The 24,944-nt window shown below is 39.5% G+C and overlaps 1 protein-coding gene across 2 annotated transcripts in view; it reads left to right on the forward strand.

The window, feature by feature from the left end:
• Positions 1 to 18,398, forward strand: part of ANAPC1 (anaphase promoting complex subunit 1) — a 60,118-nt gene extending 41,720 nt beyond the window's left edge. For both annotated transcript variants that reach the window (XM_081323668.1, XM_081323669.1), the window contains 14 exons: positions 173 to 249; positions 3,735 to 3,825; positions 5,130 to 5,183; positions 6,977 to 7,170; positions 8,733 to 8,819; positions 9,916 to 10,033; positions 11,325 to 11,402; positions 11,659 to 11,726; positions 13,514 to 13,652; positions 15,127 to 15,213; positions 15,874 to 15,969; positions 16,288 to 16,483; positions 16,925 to 17,059; positions 18,040 to 18,398. In XM_081323668.1, coding sequence (XP_081179794.1) covers positions 173 to 249; positions 3,735 to 3,825; positions 5,130 to 5,183; positions 6,977 to 7,170; positions 8,733 to 8,819; positions 9,916 to 10,033; positions 11,325 to 11,402; positions 11,659 to 11,726; positions 13,514 to 13,652; positions 15,127 to 15,213; positions 15,874 to 15,969; positions 16,288 to 16,483; positions 16,925 to 17,059; positions 18,040 to 18,155 — 1,536 coding nt within the window. In that variant the 3' untranslated portion in view covers positions 18,156 to 18,398. The remainder of the gene's footprint in view (positions 1 to 172; positions 250 to 3,734; positions 3,826 to 5,129; positions 5,184 to 6,976; positions 7,171 to 8,732; positions 8,820 to 9,915; positions 10,034 to 11,324; positions 11,403 to 11,658; positions 11,727 to 13,513; positions 13,653 to 15,126; positions 15,214 to 15,873; positions 15,970 to 16,287; positions 16,484 to 16,924; positions 17,060 to 18,039) is intronic.
• The last annotated feature ends 6,546 nt before the right edge of the window (positions 18,399 to 24,944 follow it).

A 24,944-nucleotide genomic window follows, 5' to 3' on the forward strand; every position in this document is an offset into this window, starting at 1 on the left:
CCTTGCCCTTGACAGTCTGGTAACTTCCCAATATATTGTATAGCAATTTGTACCATCTCCATCAGCCACAGAAGGCTGGTTGATTGTGTCCTTTTTAATAAAAGATTAATTTAAGACAGGATGTCTTTTGTAAAATTGAGAGTCACCAATTGCAGTTACTACATTTCCATAGATCGTTAGAGAGAACAGTGTCTCCCTCCATGCAACTGAGATGCCCTCATCAGAAGATCTTAATCTGGAGACTTTGGCGTAAGTGATTGTGTTCAGTCTTGCAGAATTCTTAAGCAGGTGAAATAAAGGATAACTCTCAGGCTTATAGCAACAACAATAGCACTTAGGCTTATATACCACTTCATATCACTTCGCAGTACTCTCTAAACGGTTTACAGAGTCAGCCTAATTTCCCCAACAATCTGGCTCCTCATTTTACTGACCTCAGAAGGATGGAAGGCTGAGTCAACCTTGAGCTGGGCAGGATTGAACTCCTGACAGTTGGCAGAGTCAGCCTGCAATACTGCATTCTAACCACTGCACCACTATGGCTCTATACACATTCATTTCTGTGTAAAAACTGCTACAAAGTGACTGAATGCCAGAAACTTGAACATATAGACTATTTTTGAAATCAGACTAGTGATGCCATGTAAATTAAATGGAGTGTAGCACTAATTATACTGCAAATACAGTATGAGGAAGTACCCTTGGAGATGATTATATACAGATATTTTTGTTTCTTGAATTTCTGGAGGAGAATAATAATAATACATGGAGTAAGTATTTTTGCCCTACATTAGGGCCTTCCCATCCATTGATATTAACTATATCAGCTTATCAATGCATAACCCATAGGAGTCTCCTCAATTACAGTAAGTTTAAAATTCCATTTATAATCATCCTCAGTATATTCTGACTGTGTGGAATGGCATGAAAAACCAGGGCCACACATTAAGTTCCAATTAAGCTAATTTGTTTTTCATGTCTATGCTCAGGAATCTAGTCGACTAACGATTTTAGCACTATTTTGGTATTAGATAAAGAGTTAACAGCATTCAAGAGGGACTTAAGTCTGCTTGTGGCAACATGAAGAGACTAGGCTGATTCTCTTGATTCCACCCTCAGGCTTTGTCACTCCTTCTATACCAGGGGTCTGCAACCTTGACAAGTTTAAGACATGTGGACTTCAGCTCCCAGAATTCCTCAGCTATGCTATGCTATGAGTTGTCACGGTTGCAGGCTTCTGTCTTATACTGAGTCATGATACTTTTCAAGTATTACTACATTATTGATACTTTTCAAATGCTATTACTGAGTAGAGAAAAGTGCTGATTTCTGGCTTCATCTCATAATACAGCTGGAAGGGTCTCCCAGTTCAAACAGGAGGTTTGTGCAGTACGTCTGATAGTTGAGATGAGGACTCATGTGAATCCCAAAATTGCTTGTTTACTTTCACATTTCTCATTGGGCAAAAAACCCGTTTCATAGGTAGTAGATTGCATATCATTTAATAGATTGCATACCATCTAATTTGAACATGAGGGTAGATTGGTACTTTGGGACTTGATGAAATTTGTAAAAGCCAAACCTTTTAAAACAGAGGTGCCCGGTGGCCGTTAATCTAATATTTCAATAAATCTGTTCGTAGATGGCTTTTAAAAACAAATCAGATTCATATGTTTGGAAACCAGCAGTCTGTGTATGACTCAGCTACTTTCTGAGCAAAGAGAGCTGTAGTAAGTAGTAAATGAGAAGGAGGTGTAGAGAAAGTGGATAATCCCTTAATGGATTCTTTGCAGCAGCACAAAACTGTTTTGCCACTCTTTCTTTAGGATCTCTTTTTCTATAGTGCATTAGATGAAATCATTGCAGTTGTAATGAACTCTATAAAAAGGAGCTAGATAGCTCTCAGGATTTCATTTCCTTGTTTTCTTCCTGGACCATTCTTTATTCCATTTCTCTTCTTTGGAAAACTACCATTTACTATATTTACTACTGTATTTTCCGGCGTATAAGATGATTGGGCGTATAGGACGACCCCCTACATTTCCTGTTAAATTATAGGGTTTGGGCTATACTTGCCGTATAAGACTACCCCTCTTCCAACGCACACCAAATAAAAATTAAAAAACATCAGATTTGATTTTAATATGGTAATTTTAATTCAAATGCTTATGACATGCAGGTGCTTAGTAGGAAAACTGTCACTTATAAACATAAGGCTGTTTGTCATCAAACATGTAAACATAAAACAGTGCAAGTGGATATAATAATAATAATAATAATAATAATAATAATAATAATAATAATAATAATAATAAGAAGAAGAAGAAGAAGAAGAAGAAGAAGTTGGAGGGGACCTTGGAGGTCATCTAGTCCAACCCCCTGCTAAGTCAGGAAACCCTATACCATTTCAGACAAATGGCTGTCCAGTCTCTTCTTAAAAACTTCCAGTGTTGGAGTATTCACCACTTCTGGAGGCAGGTTGTTCCACTGGTTAATTGTTCTAACTGTCAGGAAGTTTCTCCTTAGTTCTAGGTTGCTTCTCTCCTTGACTAGTTTCCATCCATTGCTTCTTGTCCTGCTTTCAGGTGCTTTGGAGAATAGCTTGGCTCCCTCTGCTTTGTCGCAGTCCCTGAGATATTGGGTCACTGCTATCATGTCACCCCTCACCCTTCTCTTCGTTAAACTACACATACCCAATTCCAGCAACCGTTCCCTATTTTCCTAATTCACTTTTTCACTTTTCCTAATTCACTAAAGCTTTCCCTGTGCAGAGCCTTACGTAAAACCAGCTGCCTGCAATTAGTGCAGGTTCGCATCCCACCAGGCTCAAGGTTGACTCAGCTTTCCATCCTTCCAAGGTAGGTAAAATAAGGACCCAGATTTTTGCGGGCAATAAGCTGACTTTGTAATAATGCTGCTTGGGGTGGTGGTGGGTGAAAGCCCTAATAAACAGGCATATACACAGAATGAAGGCTATTGCTAAGCACATTGATTTGTGCTTTAAATTGTAAGCCACCCTGAGTCTTCGGAGAAGGGAAGGATATAAATGGGATTTAAAAAAAAAAGACCAAATGGGAGATCCGCTCCAGGTTTTCCAGCCAGCCCGCCCAGTTCCTGAGTCAAATGTGTCCTTAGAGCTAAGCCGCTGCTCTGGCTGCTGCCTTCCCCACCTGCCTTTCAAGTTGGGATATACTACAGCTGCTCTTCAACTTTAGAAAGAAAGACGCCCAGACCCCAGCCTGTAAGAAATCACAGACTGCAGCTTCTTCTCCAATTGGTCCCGCTTTCCCTGCGCAGACTAAATGGGAGATCCGCTCCAGGTTTTCCAGCCAGCCCTGTCCCTAAATTTTCAGCACCCGGCGTATAAGACGACCCCTGACTTTTGAGAAGATTTTCATGGGTTAAAAAGTAGTCTTATACGCCGGAAACTACGGTATTTACTATATACTATATAAAATAAGACCTTCCAGGCATACTGGAAGGTCTTATTTGATTCAATAGTCACTGTATCTTCTAGATGCAAAGCTATTTCAGGGCATTTCCTCAGTGACTCAACTCATTCCTTTAGTATTCCTCTCCAGGAATTAAGAGAATGCAGCTGACCTGCTGTAGAAGGAACTGGAGCCATTGCTGTTTCCCCCCTCTTTTTTTAAAAAAAAATGAGGCAATGCAGGGCACTACGATTAATTTTTCACAATATTTCAAAAACTTTTATATTAAATGTTTCTTTTTAGGCAGGCTCATGTCTATATCATTGCTGGGGCCTGTTTGTCTCTGGGTTTTCGATTTGCTGGTTCAGAAAATCTGGCTGCATTTAACTGTTTGGTAAGTAGATTAATAGCTAATTAGTATTTGACGTGATCTACGCAGCTGGGACATTATGCAAGTCCAGGGTACATTACTGTGCTTCCAAGACCTCTGTTTCCACTTGGTTGAAAGACAAATGAGAGTGTCGGGCTTCATGAATGCAAGATTACCTGTGGAAATCTAGTGTCAGCATGCACAAAAATTGAAGAGAGTAGAAGAGGGCAACTCTCCTTTAGCTCATGGCTAAAATAATGATGGTTTCTAGGCATCTCATGACTGATGAGCTCATTGATACTTAGTTAACTTAAATCAAAAGATACTGTATACATCTGTTTTTCTTAATACATAGCATTATTCTGTAGTAATACAATTGCCTTCTTTTAAAGTCTTCTCTCTCTGGCTCTTCCCAGAGCCTTTCCCCCCCAATGATCCGTTATTTCGGTATTTCCCAGTCAGATTCTTGTTGATGTCTGGGGATAGTGGAAATTCCAGTCCAGAACATCTGGACCAGGGGTGTCAAACTCAATTTCATTGAGGGCCGCATCAGCATTGCGGTTGCCCTCGGGGGCTGGGTGGGTGTGGCCTGGGTGGGCATGGCCTACTGGGTGGGCGTGGCTAAAGTGTGTATGGCCTACTGGGTGGGCATGGCCAGCTCTACATCGTTCACATCAAGGGTGCCTATGGGGGCCTGGGCAGGAGTGGGACAGATCTGAGGGTCTCTGGCAGAAGGAGGGTCTCTGGGCCAGGGCCAAGGCAGTGGTGGCCGTTCCCTCACTGTTTCCAGGATGGCTTTGCGGGCCGCATGAAACCACTTCACGGGCCGGATCTGGCCCCCGGGCCTTGTGTTTGACATGTCTGATCTGGACAATACTAAGTTAGGGAAGGTGGAATTAGTCTTTTAACTAGGTGTACTTGTTGGACAGCTAGTTAACATAAAATCTATTCTTTAACTATCAGCCAACGTTTTAAAATGGAGTAGTAATGACAATGCTTACCTTTCAATATATTTAAAAACACAACACTGCAAAATGTAGCATAGAATACAATATTGTGCAGTTGAATGTCTGTATTTGTTTTTAGAGAACTTCATGAGGACCATAAATGAGACATTCTTCATTTGCCTGATAGAGATTCTTGCCTTAGCCAGATGAACCTCAAATATATTTACCATTGATTCTATGAAAGAGGAGAATTTCCTTATGGCTAGCACTGTACCAGAAGGTCTAGTTTGCATGATTGGAATCTCTTGAGTTCTCTTTCTATTCTGTGCTAGTTTTTTCATTGCCACAATATATTTCTTCATCTTGAATTTCTCTTTCTAGTTTGCATTTGCAAAAGACTTCATGAAATGTTTATCATCAGCCACAGCTTCCATTGTAAGTTTCTTTAAATTCATTACTGTATTAATAAAAGTGAAGTTGTATACTACTCTTCTTGTTTAAATCAGTTGGGGTTTATTAGATCATCAAATTAGCTCACAGAAAATTCTACATTGCCTTATCTTTCCATGTCCATGCACACATACTTAAAATTAATTGATGTGTTTCAGTCCACCCGTGCTGCAGCACATTACACGGATCCTGTGAATAGCTTTTCACATGAATGACAGAGTTTATTGCAGGAAGCATCTATGTTTTGAGCATGTTGCGTGGAAAGGATCGTGTCTAATAGTTGCCTATTAGGTAGTAATTGTTGTAATAGTAAACTATACTGGTTGCTTCAGTTATATGAATGTAAAAAAAAGATATACTTTCTGGAAAGTATCAGGGTTTTTTTTAGTAGATAGGGTGTAAACCAAATACTAAGAAAGAGAATTTTATGTCTTAACACTATTAATAACACTGTTCTTCCATTTTAGTAGAGGAAGTAACTTTAGGGATTCTATAGTAAATAAATGTTGAGATCTATTAGACATACAGTAGAACCAGATGCCATATAAAGCAATTCCTAGGGAGTAAGAGGCAGGAGAAATGAAAATAATGCATTTAGGATGCATTATTATTAGCAACTAGGATGAGTAAAGGCCTAGAGACTAAAAACATTTGAAGAACAGTTGCAGAAACGGGGTATGGTTAGTCTAGAGAAAAGGACTAGGGGTAACATGATAGCAATATTGCAGTATTTGAGGGGCTGCCACCAAGAAGAGGGGGTCACGTTATTCACCAAAGCACCAGAGGGCAGGACAAGAAACAATGGATGGAAACTAATCAAGGAGAGAATCAACCTGGAATTAAGGAGAAACTTCCTTACAGTGAGGACAGACAATTAACCAGTGGAACAGCTTGCCTTCAGAAGTTGTAAGTGCTTCATCACTGGAGGTTTTTAAGAAGAGACTGGGCAGCATTTGAGATTTATCAGGCTAGTAGGAATTCATATTCCTCTCAAAAGTAATATCTACACATTCTCTTTTTTCCAAGGGTTCTTAATTTTAGCAACTTTGTTTACAATAAATAACAGTATTAATATTGCTAGTTAAATGGTTGGCAGCCCAAATCCCTTAACGATTACTAGTAGAGACAATCTGTCTTTTACCCTCCTCTTTGCTTAGATTGCAAAAGGCATTTTTTGTTGGCTAGAAGCTGGTATTTTTATTATTTTTACCTGCCAGGGGCTGTAGTTAGGGTAACTGTAGCGGTGATATGATAACGTTACTGGGGTGGGGCGGGGGGGGGGAAGGGAGATTTTCTGCTTGTTTCTTTCAGTGTTTAGATGATGGGGAAGATGTTTAACATTTAATTTGATTTGCACCCACAAAAGAAAAAAAAAACTTGACCGTTAAAATCAGTATTTTCCCACTGAATAATGATGGAATGATTCTTGGGTGCGTATGTACAGGATGTGGGTTGCTTATTCTTAGTATAAATGATTTTTTTTTTCCAGAGTAAGTATTGCGGAAGTTGGTGTGCTTTATATAGTCTGTTGTTTGCTAAAATTAGTTCCTCTAAAGCAGCGTTTCCCAACCTTTAGGAACTTGAAGATGCGTGGACTTCAACTCCCAGAATTCCCCAGCCAGCATAGCTGGCTGGGGAATTCTGGGAGTTGAAGTCCACGCATCTTCAAGTTCCTAAAGGTTGGGAAACGCTGCTCTAAAGATTGCAATCTAGCCAGCTTAGAAGCATATTGAGAACATGCAAATTAGGTATAAAACCATCTCTTCCATATTTCTTAGGCTGGACACTATAACTTAGAGACTTGTCTGAGTGTGGTGTTACTTTCCCTTTCAATGGTGATGGCAGGATCTGGGAACCTGAAGATCCTTCAGCTCTGTCGTTTCCTACACAAGAAGACTGGTGGAGAAATGAACTATGGATTCCATATGGCACACCATATGGCTCTGGGGCTCCTCTTTCTGGGAGGAGGAAGGTAATCTGTGGTTTGAGAAAGTCTTCTGCTCCTTAATCCTTTATATTTCCATGCATATAAACATCCAGAAAGCAAAAAAAAAAAACCCCAAAACCCAAACCTGAAGAATGTAGTATATCTCTTTGCTATTAACCTTGGTATACAGATAGAAAATAGAATAAAGAAATAGAATAAAAGAGTTGGAAGGGACCTTGGAGGTCATCTAGTCCAACCCCCTGCTCAGGCAGGAAACCCTATACCGTTTCAGACAAATGGTTCTCCAATCTCTTCTTAAAAACTTGCAGTGTTGGAGCATTCACAACTTCAGGAGGCAGGTTGTTCCACTGATTAATTGTTATAGGCTGCAAGGAAGGATAGCTCTTGTCCACAATATTGCTTAGTTATATGAGTTTAGGATTGTCATAGCATTTAGCTTAGGATAATCATAGCATTAGATTGGTTGTTTTTAGAAAAAGTTCTTCCTGGTTCTTAGGTGGAACAAAAACACAGAAACATCGAAAAGGATCTCATAAGAGCATTTTCAGTAATGGCACTTTCCCTGATGGTCTTCCACTATTTTGTTAAGATTTGACTTAATAACATAGTGTGTAAATGTTATCTGATATTTAATCGCCTGACCTCCGTTCCTTCCGGCGCGATCTCAAAACCTACCTTTTCGAACAAGCTGGCCTGGCCTGATGGGATGGGGTTGGGTTTTATTAATCTGTTTTAACCTACTTTTTAATGTGTTTTAACTTATTCATGGGCATTTTGTTTAATCGTTTTTAATTTTTGTATTTTGTCTTTTTAACATGTGTTGCCCTGTTCACCGCCCTGAGTCCTTCGGGAGAAGGGCGGTATACAAATAAAAATAATAATAATAATAATAATAATAATAATAATAATAATAATAATAATAATAATAATAATAATAATAATAATAATAATAATAATAATAATAAATAATTTATATGTTCTACTTTCTCGCCTTTATGGTGTAATTCTTGGTAACTTAAAAATCACATCCTCTTGTATTGGCTTTATAGTTTATCATCATGTTGCGAAATCATAAGTACTGGTAATAGAAAGATAGGATATAAATTATTGTATCAAAAAATAAAACTAGAATAAAGAGCAGGACTGAGTGACATTACAGTGTCCCAGAAATTTAGGTTTGATGATATAGATCTTTCCATGCACCTAGTAGTAATTCCAAATTCTTTCAAAAGCTAGTTTCCTAGAAGAAAAATAAAATATGCAGAATATGTTTCTGTAAATATGTTTAACTAAAGCAAATCAATCATGAAGAAAAAGCTAAGAGCTGACAGTGATTTGATGGCATATAATAAATTTTTAAAAGCAAGCCAATGGGATTGAGTTATTCTTCCATCTGTCCATGTAAAGACAGCATATTTTGCTTGCAAATTTTGAATGAAATCTCTGTCATCTCCATTTAAAAACTCTTGGCTAATAGGGCTTTTGGCATAGAACTGATATTATAGTCATTATAAGTTGGGACCATATTTTGGCTTCACAAGGAAATGCTTTTTATTGTCTCATGGGAAAATATTGTTTCTTTACAGATATTCACTTAGCACGTCAAATTCATCAATTGCTGCTCTTCTTTGCGCGCTCTACCCTCATTTCCCAGTTCACAGTACTGATAACAGGTAAAGGGACCTGATTAGGAGGTAGATAGAAATAGTTTGGCCTGATATGTTTGTCATTTGGCAAATAGGATTTCAACTTGTAATGTCTGGTGAATACATATTCATTTAAAAACAAATCTTTGTGTAGTAATTGCAGAGATCTAGAAGCCTAACATTTTGATATCTCTGCTAGGTCTTCAATTATTTATTTAAATTTATTAGCTGCCTAATGCCACATTTACTTAATACTGTATAATAAACGGAATAATTTTCAGTATGTGTAAAGAAGACTTGGGACAAATTGTGGAAGGAAGAAGAAATACGAAAAAGCTTGAAAACATCATGGAACTAGAAATATCTTAGTTTTTTTCCATGCATACTATGCAAAAAGAGACAGAATCTAAACTGGAGACTGAAGTTCTACTGTTGGAATAGATCCATTGAACTGTGTGCCAATCAGGCCAATGATATTCACCAACTCTGAAATTCAATTAAATCAATAAATCTGTCTGTCTGTCTGTCTGTCTCTCTCTATCTATATCTTCTCTTTCTTTCTTTCTTTCTTTCTTTCCTTCTTTCTTTCTTTCTTCCTTTCTTCCTTCCTTCCTTCCTTCCTTCCTTCCTTCCTTCCTTCCTTCCTTCCTTCCTTTCTTTCCACACATCTTACCACAGGGTGACTGAGTAAATACCCAGCCTCTGCAGTCTATACATACTAATGCACTAAAACCACAATAGTTTTAGCAAGTTCTTTAAGGAGCAAAAGTGTCCTCTTTTTCTCTCTCTCTCCCTCTCTCACAGGAAAAAGGAAAGTTACAACTCAGAAATTTTTGAGGTGTGCATATATGCCTGCACCCTTACAAATCTACAAATTCTAATTTCAGAAGTTTTAATTCCAAATTTATCTTTGATACCTTCTTAAGGCTCTCCAGAGCATATTCTTTTTCTCAACAACTATGAAATCTGGATCACTTTGAAAAAAGTGTTTCACAGAATCAAGACCACATCTCTCCAAAAGTAGGAGGGGAAAAAATATTTAAATGGATCTTAGGCTATTCATGAAAGATGGATGGATTCATACAGAAAGAGTCATAGCCTAGATTATTTCTTCTCTGCACAGGTATCACCTTCAAGCCCTGCGGCATCTGTATGTCCTGGCAGCTGAACCCAGACTCCTTGTCCCTGTGGATGTAGATACAGATACCCCTTGCTATGCATTGCTGGAGGTTACCTACAAGGTATGTGACACATGGAGAAAAAAAGGTTTTATTCTCTGAAATGCGGATTAGGGCAGGTGAAATAACTGCACAGTGCTGCCTGACCTGGAGAAAGCCAAGCTATTCTTTGAAAGAGTGGGAGGGATGGTAACTCACAATTGCTGTTTTGAGTTAGGAAATCAAATCCCGAGTGCCGCGTAACAGAGTGAGCGCCTGTTACTCGTCCCAGCTTCTGCCAACCTAGCAGTTCGAAAGCACGTAAAAATGCAAGTAGAAAAATAGGGACCACTACGGTGGGAAGGTAACAGCGTTCCGTGCGCCTTTGGCGTCTAGTCATGCTGGCCACATGACCACGGAGATGTCCTTGGACAAGTGCTGGCTCTTCGGCTTTGAAACGGAGATGAGCACCAGCCCCTAGAGTCGGAAACGACTAGCACGCATGTGTGGGGGAACCTTTACCTTTTACCTACTTCTATTAAAAAATCTAAGGTGTGTAATATCTTTGTAAAACATTAGACCATCAACATTGCTATGTAACTGATGTGGCTGGTACAATTTAAACCACTACCCACCACTAAAAGTTAATCTCAGGGAGTACCCTGCCTCCTAATCTTGGAACATTTGGTGCATTCCAAGTGTATTATCTTAAAGCAGACTGCTCAATTTTTTAACCCTGGAATAACCCTTGAAATAATGTTCAGATCTCAGGGAAATCCCGCATTAAAAATATCTACAGTTCACAGTACATTAATGCGATCATTAAGTTGTGGATATAATCATCCAATAATAATTGTCAAAGTGCCAAGGTTAAAAAATGTGGGTTTTTTTTCCAATCACAATCTCTCATAGAACCACTTCCGACCTCTTGTGGAATCCCAGGGTCCTGGAGATCCTGTTAAGAAAGGTTGGCTTAAAGAAATAGCTACACGTCACACATAATTTGGCATAACCTTAAGATAAACACATGAAATGAAGAATACAATTCTGAAGAACAGACAATATCTGCAGGATCAGTTCATTATTTTGTAGTACTGAGGAGAGAGTAAAGCACAAACTCTGGAATCTTCTATGGCAGAAATATCACATGGCCTTAAAATTAGAAGATTTTTCCATGTAATGCGTCTACTTTCTTGAAATCTGGTTGTTTCATCCCATGCGATTTAGAAAACATCTTTCATGCCCGTAATGAGAAAAGCAGTAATTTGAATTTGAGATGGGGGCTTTATACATCCTCCTTAGCTTATGTGGTTCGTGAATGTTTTCTACATCTTATGTTTCATATTTTTTGACTAAACTGTTTTGTATTTCAAAGGGCACTCAGTGGTATGAAGAAACATCTGAGGAACTTATGGCACCCACCCTTCTCCCTGAACTTCACTTACTGAAGCAGGTATGCAAGATGATTCTCTTTTGCAAAGTTACTGAGATGTAGCTCCTAAACCCCTGCACACGCAGACAGCATTTCTGAGAATGCATGTTTAAGAAGGTGATATGTTCGTCAAGGGCAAATCTTCATATATCAGACTCCCGTCGACTTTGCCAAGAGGAAGGATTCTTTGGAAAGTATGGGGACTTCCCCTGAAATAAGGAACTTGAAAGTTTTTTTGTAATCTTATATCTACAACTTAAATTTGTTATGCTTCCAGATCAGAGTGAAAGGTCCCCGATATTGGGAACTGCTGATCGATTTAAACAAAGGGCTGCATCATTTAAAGTAAGTGTCACGCTGAACATTCTGAATAGTTGCATGCTGTCTTGCAATTTTACTGGCTCTGGAGAAATGTTGGAATTCAAATATAAACAGCTGTTTGCTTTTCTAGTGTGCTACAGATAGTACTTAACACCTTTTCTAAACGACTTATGATTGGTCCTTAAAGTTATAGCTGTTGTGGCACCATCACAGTCACAACGATCAGATTTCAGGCACTTAGCAACCTGTGTGCGCTTAGGACCACAGGGGCACTTTAATTCCCTCCAGCCACTATCTCTTCCCTTCTATGCCCTGTTGGCCCTCTGTGCTTCATGCCTCCTGCTGCCCTTTCACTGTATATGGAACTATATTTAGTATACTGAAGTATTTGTGCTGTACAATCCATTTTTAAATTACATGAACAACCATATAGGGCATGGTATCCTGCTGCGACGTCTCAGAGGGTTGGGAGTGGGGGGGCACTGTTTTGCAGTGGTTCTCCTCCTACCTCTTGGGCCGTTCTTAGTCGGTGTTGACGGGAGGGCAGAGGTCCGCCCCGAGGTCTCTCGTTTGTGGAGTTCCTCAGGGGTCGGTCCTCTCTCCCCTCCTGTTCAATATCTATATGAAGCCGCTGGGTGAGATCATTCGTGGTTTTGGGGTGGGGTATCATCAGTACGCCGATGATACCCAACTTTTTCTTTCCACCCCAAACCAACTCAGTGATGCCCTCGACGTGATGTCCCGTTGCCTGGAGGCGGTTTGGGTTTGGATGGGGAGAAACAGGCTCAGACTCAATCCTGCCAAGACTGAGTGGCTGTGCGTACAGGCATCTCGAGTGAACCATTCTATTCCATCTTTAATGATGGGGGGTGAGGTGTTACCCCCCATCGATAGGGCTCGCAACTTGGGTGTCCTGGATTCGCGGCTCAGCCTTGAAGATATAGGAGCCGTGACCAGGGGGGCTTTTGCCCAGGTTCACCTGGTGCGCCAGTTGCGGCCCTATCTGGACTGAGATGCCTTGCGCACGGTCACTCATGCGCTCGTGACCTCCCATTTAGACTACTGCAATGCTCTCTACATGGGGCTGCCCTTGAGGACCACTTGGAGGCTTCAACTGGTGCAGAACGCAGCCGCGTGAGTTGTGATGGGGGCCTCCCGATACTCCCATATAACACCTCTGCTCCGTGAGCTGCATTGGCTTCCGGTTGCCCTCCGGGTGAGATTCAAGCTGCTGGTGATGACCTATAAAGCCCTAAATGGCTTGGGTCCGGGATATCTGAGGGAACACCTGCTGCCGGCATCAAGTTCCCTTTGTCCTGTGCGCTTCCACAGGGAGGGCCTTCTCAGGGTGCCGCCAGCAAAGGATTGCCGGCGGGCAACACCCAGGGGGAGGGCCTTCTCTGTGGGCGCGCCTGCCCTCTGGAACCAGTTACCCGTAGAGCTTAGGACTGCCCCTGATTTTCGTTCGTTCCGCCGGGACCTGAAGACCTGGCTCTTTGAGCTTTCCGGCCAGGACTGAGGATTTTTAAATTTTTTTAACTTACTGTAATTGGGTTTTTAATCAGAGATATACGGGTTTAGATTTTAATCAAGGAAAATTTAATCTATTTTAATTGCTATTAATTTTTGTATTGTAATGTTGTTTTAATTGCCTTGTGAACCGCCCTGGGTCCTACGGGAGAAGGGCGGTATATAAGTTTAATAAATATAAATATATAAATATAAATAGTGTACATATCTTCTTGCACTTTGTGTGCTAAAAGAGTAAATAAAATAGTTCAACTCAATATTTCTCTCTTTTTCTCTCCCAGATCAATTCTTTCAAAGGATGGTGTGCTCTATGTAAAACTGAGAGCTGGGCAGCTTTCGTACAAAGAAGACCCCATGGGCTGGCGAAGCTTGCTAGCACAGACTGTAACTCACCGAAATGCAGATGCCTATGCAGTGAAGGTAGCTCTTCTCCCCCTTTGAAATTACCGTGCTGTCTGCTGCCATCTAATCATACCAGCAGTGATGCTAGATAAAACTTTTTCCATTTTGAAAGAATGTTTAACTAAAAGATGTTCCTTAGAAAGCTGAGTTGGGTAATGGAAAATGAATTCAGAGATATGGTAGAAAAGCAGTCACACAGGAGATTAATAGTATCTGCAAAGTACAGGCATGCCTCGTTTTATTTCCCTTCACTTTATTGCTCTTTGCAGATATTGTTATTTGCAGATTGGTTTTACACGACCCTGTACCAGTAAACAGATTACTTGCTGAAGGTTCAGATAATAATGAGCACTCTTAGTAATAAATTATTTTGGTTATGTACATTTATTTAGACATAATGCTATTGCACATCTAACAGACAACAGTATAGTGTAAACGTACGTAACTTTTACATGCACTGGGAGACCCAACAATTGTGTGACTTGCTTTATTGCAATATTCGCTTTATTGTATTAATCTGAAACCAAATCTGCAATATCTCCGAGAAATAGCCTAAAACTCAAAAACATCAGGTTACCACTAACCTGATTGCTCGCTTGATTCATTCATATACCACCTCATTGCAGAGATTCTAGGTGGTGTTTAAAGAAGTTTTTTTTTAAAAAAAAATGTAAGCAATAACAAACCATAATGCTCCAGATCCCCTCAAAGACTTCTGGAAAACTCAAACTTTAACTATTCTCCAGAAGGTGATATGAATACAGACCACTCTTGCCTTGGGGGTTAGCAATTCCAAAGGAAGGGAGTAGCCACTACTTCCTGCTCTCCCTCATGTTAAGAAGGGACCTTCCCTTTTCACTTAGGTCAAGAGGGCAGCATCTATTTGGGAGAAGTTGTCTCTAAGATCCAAAAGGGCCTGAGCTATATAGGATTTAATAATCAGCACCTTGAATGGCACCTGGATAACACAAGTGGCATGCTGGGAGGCGGGCACAGATACCTCTGAGGGTGAGAATTATGGAGCGTGGGAACTATCACAGAAAAACCCCACTCCTGAGCCCAGCTCTTGAGAGGATAGACTACGTAGTGTGTCTCTCATGATCTCATGGGACAGGAAGAATCATTTTGAAGATACTGTAATATCCAACATAGTACTATATAGAGCTTTATATGTAATAACTACCATTCTGAATTGGGCTTGGAAGCTTATAGATTACTAATGCAATGGCTTAAGAACAAGTGCTAGGTTGTCAACGTGCATCTTGTGCATCAGCAATCAGACCACTGCATTCTGTAATAACTGTAGCAGCTCATGGAGTGTACTCCGGTAATCTAAACATGTGGAGATGAAGGCATGACTATTTTTCAAGAAGTTTTTACCAAGACACCGATGGTGTGGGTGGGGGATGTAAAATGTACTTTCTCAAAAAGAATAATAGTTTGTAACCCAAAAAGGGAAATCTTCTAATTTCAAATATCGTTTTATTTTTAGCCAGAAGCTATTTCTGCTTTCACATCTGAGCCAGCACTGCTTTCATTTGCTGACTATTTTTGCAAGCCAGCTGCAACTATGGGGCAAGTACGTTGTCAGATGTAAACCTAGCTGGGAAAATGCGGGAGGGTGTGTAAGGGAATTAGTTATATTGGTCAAAAATTCTGAAGTGTCTGATGACATAGAAGATCCTTATCCAACCTGGATTTCCCAGCTATATTGGGCCACAATTCCCATAATTGGCAGCCAGAGGATATGCTGACCAGAAATTATGGGAACTGTGGTCAAAGACATAGGGAGTAACGAGGATGATCATCAGTAAGGTGGATAGACTTAATTACAGTGGTGATGACAGATCATTGAAAGACTTAAAAGACCAGGTTAGGGACATAATGGAGAACACGATTGCCAAGTCACCAATGCCTTCATCACTGAAGCTGTGAAAATATTGTAGGAATTGGTTTCTCCTAAAATAGTTCCCAACTGTGATGAAACATTTAATATCTATGCACACATTGCATTTTAAATAAATGAATAAGAGATTCATCATTTTGCATTTAATTCTAGCTTTCTAGTATTGGGATCCAAGAAGAACATGTAATTCAAGTCTAAACTGAATACTGTGTTCTAGATACTGTAAAACAGAAAATACTCCCAAGTTGTTTTTGAATTGGACTAATTAGAAAAAGCGCAAATGTTTAAAAGAGTAGATGGTGTGCTTTGTAAAATATATTTTTCTTATTTCAGAAACAGGAAGTTTTTGACCTCTTTTCATCCATTCTGTATGAGTGTGTTACTCAGGAGAATCCAGAGATGTTGCCAGCTTATATAGCAATTGACCAGGTATTTTTTTTTCTCTTCAGCATGTGTTCTTATTCATGTACACACTTATTTTTTAGTTTAAAGAAAACATTAAGTGAATTTGCAATTTACAATTATTTTGATTTCTTGAATTATGCTTTAAAAATCGTAATAATTTATCCTTAGTCACATTTTATTTTATGCCTTCCAGAATTCAAGTTTCCGTTATTATCTGTAACAAACATATATCTGAGGGAAATCAAATCCAGTGGAACACCACCTTGTGATAATTATCTTACATGTAACTCCTTTGCTCCTACTGTATTAATTTAATTCCATCTTCATTTTCTTTTGTGCTAGGCCGTGAGACGATTAGAAAAAAAAGAAATGTCTGAGACATTTGATTTATGGCAAATAAAGTTGGTTCTAGAGTTTTTCAATTCCAGAAGTCATCAGGAAAGAAGGAAAAATCCACATGCAGGGCTTTTCATGAATTCAGAATTTTTACCTGTGATGAAGTGTTCTATTGATAATACCTTGGATCAGTGGCTGCAAGGTAAAGCTTTCATTACCTACTGTACTGGTAGAAGGCTACAATAAGTTCTTTAAAATGAATATGGTTTCTACTTTAATTTTGACTTTTGAAGAAAATTAATGTAATTAAAAGTTCTTTGTTAGTATATATTGAAAATGGAGGCATAGGCACACAAGGGAAGTATCAGTAAGTACAAGATAGTGTTAGCCAAGGAAAAACACACTTTGGAAAAAAACCTAAGAGATGCTCATCTATTAATGATGCTAAATCCATAATGAATACTTTTAAACTGATAATAGAGTGAAGAAAGAGGAAATAGGTAATGGTGATAGTGAGTGGTATGAAATTTCACAGAGGAAGATATAGTCAGTTTGCTAGAATTTTGAACAGAACTCTACTTTCCAATATTTGGTGCAGATCCCTATTATATCCCCTAAAATATCTCCCTTGTGTGTTTTTCAGCTGGCGGTGATATTTGTTTGCATTCCTATTTAAGTGGACAACTTATTGATGAATCTCAATTAAGTATGTTGGCATGTTTCCTTATATATCATTCAGTCCCAATTCCAGGACAGCTGTTAGCTGGAGGCTTGGAAGGTAAATTTACCATTTTGACCCTTTTTAAAATATTTTAATACTAAGGCAGAGATCTCCAACCTTTCTCAGTCAGCAGACCAGAGGGAAAGGGAGGGGGAAGCATTTTATGTGCGGGTGCACACACAAACGGGGCCACGAGTGAGAGAGAATGAATTTACGATAGAGCAGATGAAGACTAGATTCATTGTCACCATTTAATGTTGTTGGATAAGTAAAACCCAAGAAGCTAGAGAAGGCATGAAACATAACTTTTAAAGCATGGTGATGTGATTGTCTAAATCAGGAGTGTCAAACTGCCGGCCCACAGGCCAGACGCATCACGCAGAAGCCACACCCACCCCATTGCCGGCAATGGCAAAACGTCATGTGACATCGCGAGTTTGAAATGTCTGGTCTAAATGTATTAAGTCACAGTCAGATCTCTGAACCCTGTTAAAATGTAGCTATTTGGTCTCTGTGTTTTAAATAGGAAAATCAACACTGCTGTACATCACCAAAGGGCTATGCAGGTAGTCCTTGACTTATGACGATTGAGTCCAAATTTTTTGTTGCTAAGTAAGACAGTAGTTAAAGGAGTTTTGCCCCATTTTATGACCTTTTCTGCACAGTTATTAAGTGAATCACTGCAGTTATTTAGTTAGTAACACGGTTGTTAAGTCAATCTGGCTTCCTCGTTGATTTTGTTTGTCAGAAGCAAAGAAGGTTGTAAAAGGTGATCACATGATTGATTCCAGGACATGCAACCATCATAAATATGAGTCAGTTGCCAAGCATCTGAATTTTGATCATGTGACCATGAGGATGTGGCAAAGGTCATGTGAAAAACAGTCATATGTCACTTTTTTCAGTACCATTATAACTTCAGTCACTAAACGAACTGTTGTAAGTTGAGGACTACCTATATTTGTTTCTAAAACACAGCATTTTTGTACGTATGTTCTTACAGCTGTAAAATTGTTTTCTCTCAAAATATTTTCTAGGTAGCACAAGTTTTTCTGAGCTCCTCTTGAAATTCAAACCACTGAAGATGCCAGTTCGTGCACTGCTGAGGCTTGCACCTCTTTTGCTGGGAAATCCACAGGCAATGACTTTGTGAAACCAATTACACAAGATTGACATCTGAGTAACCAGACACAATACCAATGTAGTATTTTACATGGAATGAAAGATACATAGCAAAGATAGAGCTTTGCTTTCAAGTTCACAAACTTAACATCTAACACATTTCTCCATTCCCTTTTTATGTTTTCAGAGTGATCAAGAGAGATTTATATATATTGTTGGACGGCTGACATGCCAGTGCAAATTAATACATTTACTTTTGTAAATAAAATTTGTTTGCAAAAAACAAAAGGTCTTGATGATACACTTGAAAAATAGACCACCTGGAAGTAAAATATCAGATCCACGCAGTGCAGCAGTGGATCACCAGTGGGGGAAATGCAGACACTGTCTGAAATATTTCCATATAAATCTCCAAAGTCTCAGGTTGCTCAAAAATAATACAAAAATCTAGTAACATAGGCAGTGTCCTGTGCTACTCCTATATTCTGTGAGTATTCAAGAAGAAGGTTTACTTAAGTGGTTTGGGACATTCAGTCTTTCCCTCTGGGCTACTTTATAGCAGTGGGTCCCCAGCCTCTGGGTTGCAGCCCACTAGTGGGCCATGAGAGGACTGCAGCTGGGCCACAGGAATCGCTGGTGAGCAGCAGGTGAGCTCCATTTGCACGAGCGCCAGGAGCGCCACATCCCAATACTTCTTGCCCTGCATTGCCAAGGCACCCAAACACATAACACAGATTGATGGATATGAGTAGTGTTCATCTTATGACCACCATTGGGGCCAGAATTTCTGTTACTAAGCAGGGTGGTTGTTAAGTAAATCTCATCCAATGTTAGAACTCTTTTTGCCATGGTTGTTAAGTGATTCATGTGGTCATTAAGTGAATCTGGCATCCTTTGTTGGAAGCCAGCTGGGAAGGTCACAAATGGTGATTGCATGTCCCAAGACTGCAACTGTCATAAATACATGCTGGTTGCCAAGTGCCTGAATTTTAATTATGCAACAGTAGGAATGCTGTGAGGAATGTAAACATGAGGGCCAGTTGCAAGTCACATTGTTCAGTGCCACTGTAACTATGAATGGTTGTTAGATGAATGGTGGTATGTTGTGGACCACCTGTAGAAGCCACATTTACGGTGGTCACTCGTATGTGAGTCCACAGAGTCAAAAACCTTTGTTGGTACAGGAATAAACACAAAAAGCACTCTTCTCAGAGGACTGGAGTTGCACGGATAGTCTTGACTTACAATCATTTGTTTAGTGATTGTTACAATAGCACTGAAATGTGACTTATGACCATTTTTCACACTTATGACCACTGGTGCATGCCCATGATCACAGGATCAAAATTTGGATGCTTGGCAACTGGCATGCATTTATGGCAGTTGCTGTGTCTCACATTTTGTGACCTTATTTGCACCTTATCAGGGCTTAATTACTTTAAATGAATAAATAGCACTAATGTTAACTGAAATTAATATAAACTTATTGCATGCTGCAAAAATGAGTTTGATGAGCTATTATTCCTAATTGTTTACAAGCGAGATGGTACACAAATTGATAGCACAATATTATATACATTTATTCAGGCCTCAGTCCAAATCAGTGTTTCTTACATTTCTAGCCTGTATTAGTTACTAGATCTGATTTCAGTCAACCAACAATCAAAGGCTCATTAGATGACTCATCTCAACCTATCCCACAAGCTTGTTTTGGGAAAAATTGAGAGATGGAATATTTAAGATGCTCCCTTGCACTCCTATTTAAAAAAGTGGCCTATAAACCTAACAAATAAACTGATAATAATTTTCCAGGTTTATACAAGATAATGTTAAAACATAATTTACAAATCATACTTGTTGGTTTCACAGTGCATTAATCCATAAGCCATATTGAGGCTTGGCATGTTTTAATTCAGCAGTAAGTCTGTGATATTTGCCTATTCAAGATTCCCTCCCACCCCATCCAATATTATGCCGTTCTACTGTGTGACAAAAGTTTGTAACCTAGTACTGTATATATTCTCAATTTGCTACTAAGAAATAACCAGCAACATTTGTGGAAAACGTCTGGGAAATAGGGAAGAAACATGTAAAATACCCACAAAGGAATTTGTACACATAGTCTTAAAAATACATCAGAGAAACAGATTTCTTCCATTTTTTATAGAGATAGCAATAAAAAAGAGCATCAACTTGATGTCATGGTTAACATGCTGATTATTTTAAGTTCTAAGCCTCTCTTAGGCATGAAAGCCAGCAGGGTGACTTTGGACTACTCTCTTTCAGCCCAACCCAACTCACAAGCTTGTTGGGAAAACAGCAGGAAGAGTATTTTGCTGTTTTTTGTTGAGCAAATAAATACATACAAAGGTGGGATAAAAATATAATACCAACCATAATAATAATAGAGAGGCTAATTCTGACTGCACAAGACCAAGCTGGAAGAACAAATACATTCAAAACCAGAGTTAAGAAAAGAGCAACAGATAGCAAAAGCAAAGAAGCTGAAGAAACGGTCCACCAAGCTGCTGAAAAAAGATCGCGCAAAGTGATTACAAGCAACGTCACGACAAAGTAACAATTATCTTGCATTGGGATATCTCTGTAGGAAATAGCACTTGCCTGCAAGCAAGGATTGGTAAGACCACGAAACAGGCTTAAGTAATAGAAAATGATGGCATTAAAGTACCCTGGGATTTTACAACATCTGCCACACAACACCCACGACTTAACAATTGTGGATAAGAAAGACAAAAAGTCTGGATAGTGGAGAGATCAGAACAGACGAGAAAGAACAGGAGAAAACCACAAGATGCAAACACCTGCAAGCAGAAGTAGAACGACTGCCGCAAAAAAGCAAAGTGCTAAATAGTAATAGCGCCTTGAGATGAACACCCCCAGGCATTGACAAAAAACCCCATCGCTCAAATGCAAAAGGCAGCTTTCTTGGAACAGCTCGCATCCTACCGTGGTAGCTTTAATATTATTCAACCACGTCTGCCTATCCCAGGTCCTTGGGAAAGACTCGATAGGTGGACAAAAATGCCAAATCCAGTGTAAACGTCGGGCTGACTCTGCGACCAGCCATCGTAACGCACACGAAATGAAACTCTCGTGTTAATACAATGGCTTAAAAATACGTACGTGCGGGTTCTTGTAAAGCGGCAACTTCCACTTTCCCAAAGCCCGTTCGTTCTCAGGTGAAATCTGCACGTGAATCCAAGTTCTCGGTTCTGGCTCATCGCTGCAAAAGAGAAACGCTACCGAAAATAAAAGGGCGGGGAAATACAGTCATCTTTGCTCGGCTTAATACGTTCTCGGAAAATGTGGCAAGTGAAAAGAGCTGCTACGCGCAGCCCCTAGAGCAAGGGTAGGCAACCTCGGCTCTTTTATGACTCGTGGACTTCAACTCCCAGAATTCCTGAGCCAGCATGGCTGGCTCAGGAATTCTGGGAGTTGAAGTCCACGAGTCATAAAAGAGCCGAGGTTGCCCACCCCTGCCTTAGAGGAAAGCTTCCTGTTTCATTTAACAAATGGAGAAGTAGCTGTCGTCAGATTTGAAAGCAGCCGGTAACGTGGTCCGGACCAATGATTGGGGCAGGGAAGGCTGAGTTTCATTTCTGGCGCCCGTTACAAACGCGGCTATTGCGCTTTCTCCGCACACGTGGAGAAGGCGCCCCTTTTGCTGCTTGCTCTCGCTTGGTTTTTTCCCCCAAGCTAAGCCGAAGATAAAAGTGGTCGACAGCCGCAACGTCTGGGTGGCTGGCGGATCAGAGTCCCTTAGTAGAAAGCGATATTAGGGTAAGATGGAGTTCCGTTACTTTAAAATCGATTTTGGGGGGGCTGCCTCCTTAGTCATGAGCTTTGGTCTGGTCTACACTACGCCGGCGGATGCTTGCTTAATAACATTGTTCGTACTAGAGGATCCCAGTTGATATACCGGGGTAGTGTAACTATCAACTGGAAATGTGTGTGAGAAGTCCAGCTGGTATTCTCTCTAATTGCTTAATACGCGCGCGGGGGGGGGAGGCAACGGGATGCAGAGTGGAAGCCCTCAGGAAACCCATAGCTTCAACCCCTGGACTGCAAATACTGTACACATTGCACGTGTAAACGCTTGGTGACGCCCGTTTGTTTCTATAGTTAGTATATTGATGACCTAGCTAAAGAATGAAAGATGTCATACATTAATTCTGGATTAGTAACCTTGTGGCAGGTGGTTGTTATTTATCATTTTGGGATGCCTCTAGTTATATGGAGAAATAATGTTCTTAATCGTAGTACAGTTATGTTTGAGGGTGAAGCTTCGTTCTCATCATACACCCGGGCTACAGATATTTGCCACTATTACAAACAGTTATGTTTTTCACTGGAATGGGATTGGTATTGGACGTTTGTGGGATTATGAAATGAAATTCTGAACCTGTGGAGGGTGAGAGAAAGTAATAAGACCTTGTTGGGGAAAAACTGAACTTTCTACCCTAAATTGACTTGGCCCCTTGAGAATTCAAATTCCTTTATCAGCATAATACCAATCTTGATGGGTATTATTCTGTAAATCAACTAGAAATCAACTTTTCTAGATAACTGAGCAATCTGCTCCACAAAATAGAGTGGAATTTACTTTTCAATTAGCTTGTGACGCTATTGATAAAGGTTCAATAACAAGCATCAAACTGTTTTGCAATGTTCTGATTTTTAAGACTTCAGAAAATCCACGAATGAACAAATGAAATCTTACATTTCATTCTTTTTACCAAATCAGATATTTCCATTTCCATTACTAAATAGCAACAATCTCTCCTTGCCCTAAATTGCATTAGAAAAAATAAATCGAATCAAAATGAAGAATTTAAAATAAAGACCTGCTGGGAGGGGAAGAAGTTAAGTAGGTCTGTGGAAGAACTGTTCAGTTTATATACCCAGAATAAATTCTGTGCTCGGAAATGATAATTTTGTTCATCAGGTCTAATTCACAAAAGTAAAAAATCTGATAAATTCCTTAAACTACCCTTGAATGAATCTGAAGGAGAGCCACAGCTTCATTTTCAAGGAAGAATAAGATTTTAGATTTCTTAGATTCTAGGTAATTCTCTTACTGCTAGCAGTAGGTCAAATCACACTATTATTGCTTAAGCAGAGTCAAATTCAAATGGAGTTTCACATTGATAAAGGAATTTATCCTTAGCTATATTATGCAGATTAGAAAATCAATCCACCTTAAATCGAATTATATGTATGTCCCGTGTCTGGGACTAAGCAAGTGTATTCTGAATGCTTAACAAACATTTAACAGATTATCTATCTATCTATCTATCTATCTATCTATCTATCTATCTATCTATCTATCTATCTATCTATCTATGCCGCACTCTTATTGAATATATTCTTGATCAGTTCTTATTACTCTTGTGACTGAATATTGCCAGCCCCCCATTTTTAGTCCATGCCAACATGAGGATTCCCCTGAGCTACAGATCAACAGTATCTGATTACAGGTAGTTCTCAACTTACAACCACAATAAGGACCAGAAAATTCATCAAGTAGTGCAGTTGTTAAGTGATAATCACACCCTTACCTATGACTTCTTTTTGCTGCGGTTAAATGAATCCCCTGGTTGTTATGCAAGACATCATGTGACTGCAACTTGCTGGCTTCCCCATTGACGTTGCTTGTTGGAAGCTAGCTGGGAAGGTCACAAATAGTGATCACGTGACCATAGGCTGCTGCAATTGTCATAAGTCTGAACTGGTTGCCAAGCATCCAGATTATTGATCACATGACTGCAGGGACGCTGCAGAAGTCATAAATATGAGGACTGCTCATAAGTCATTTCTCCCAGCTCTGTTGTAATCTTGAATGGTTGCTAAACAAATGATCGTAAGTTGAGGACTACTTGTGTCATAGATTTCCAATTTCTATTCCAATAAATAAAAAAGTACTTTAGATGTAAGCTCCTGAACTAACTTTACTTGTATAAATATAGCACAGGTGGTTAAGTTAGTAATAGGTTAAGCATTTGTGTGAAAGATGGCTAGCAAGTTGTATTTTAGCCAAAAGCATTTTATCTTAATATATTAGCTAGACATGAAACTTCTTCAGGGAATCCCCAGTAATTCTTATAGTAGTCCATGCCATCACTCATGCTTAGCATCTGATGGTAAAGATAGACTTGAAGACCAGTCTGAAAGGAAGATGCTGAGAATGGAGTGGGGTAAGGGCTTCAGGCTAGTCCCATTTCTATGCACATATGTATTTTTAGTGGGATATATTAGTAGTAGTTTGCTTGCCATTTTATTTATACTCTTCATATTTTTCATGATTAGTTGGTGTCACTAGTTGATCTTACCTATTTACACACAATACTGTGGGTGTGATTTTTTTCTTTCATCAGTTGGTTAAAGTCAATTGATGCTGATTTACAGTCCTAATAGCAGGATAGTTGCAGCCAGTGATGTAATATTACTGAGTGATAATAATATTAACCTTTGTTTTCTTCTTGGAATGGAAAGTTGAAACTGGAAACCAGAATTACTGCAGGGATGCATCACTTCATGCTCCCCCACAGGTTGTGAAACCTGAGCAAGCAGGCTAAGGCATATGAGACACAGTATTGAACGTGGCAATCTTGACATAATTTCCTCTCTTCCCTCTTCATAGTATCATGAATTATCTGTAATTTAGGTGAGAATTAGAAATTGAGAACATGAATGTACTTGTTGACCTCTAAATATATTTTGGAACCTATACAAGTTCCCAACCATGAGGTTGGAAATGATGGGAGTTGTAATGCAAGACTTCTGGAAGGTACCGGTAATA

This window comes from Vipera berus, assembly GCF_964194415.1.
Source record: "Vipera berus genome assembly, chromosome: 1".
NCBI lineage: Eukaryota > Metazoa > Chordata > Lepidosauria > Squamata > Viperidae > Vipera > Vipera berus.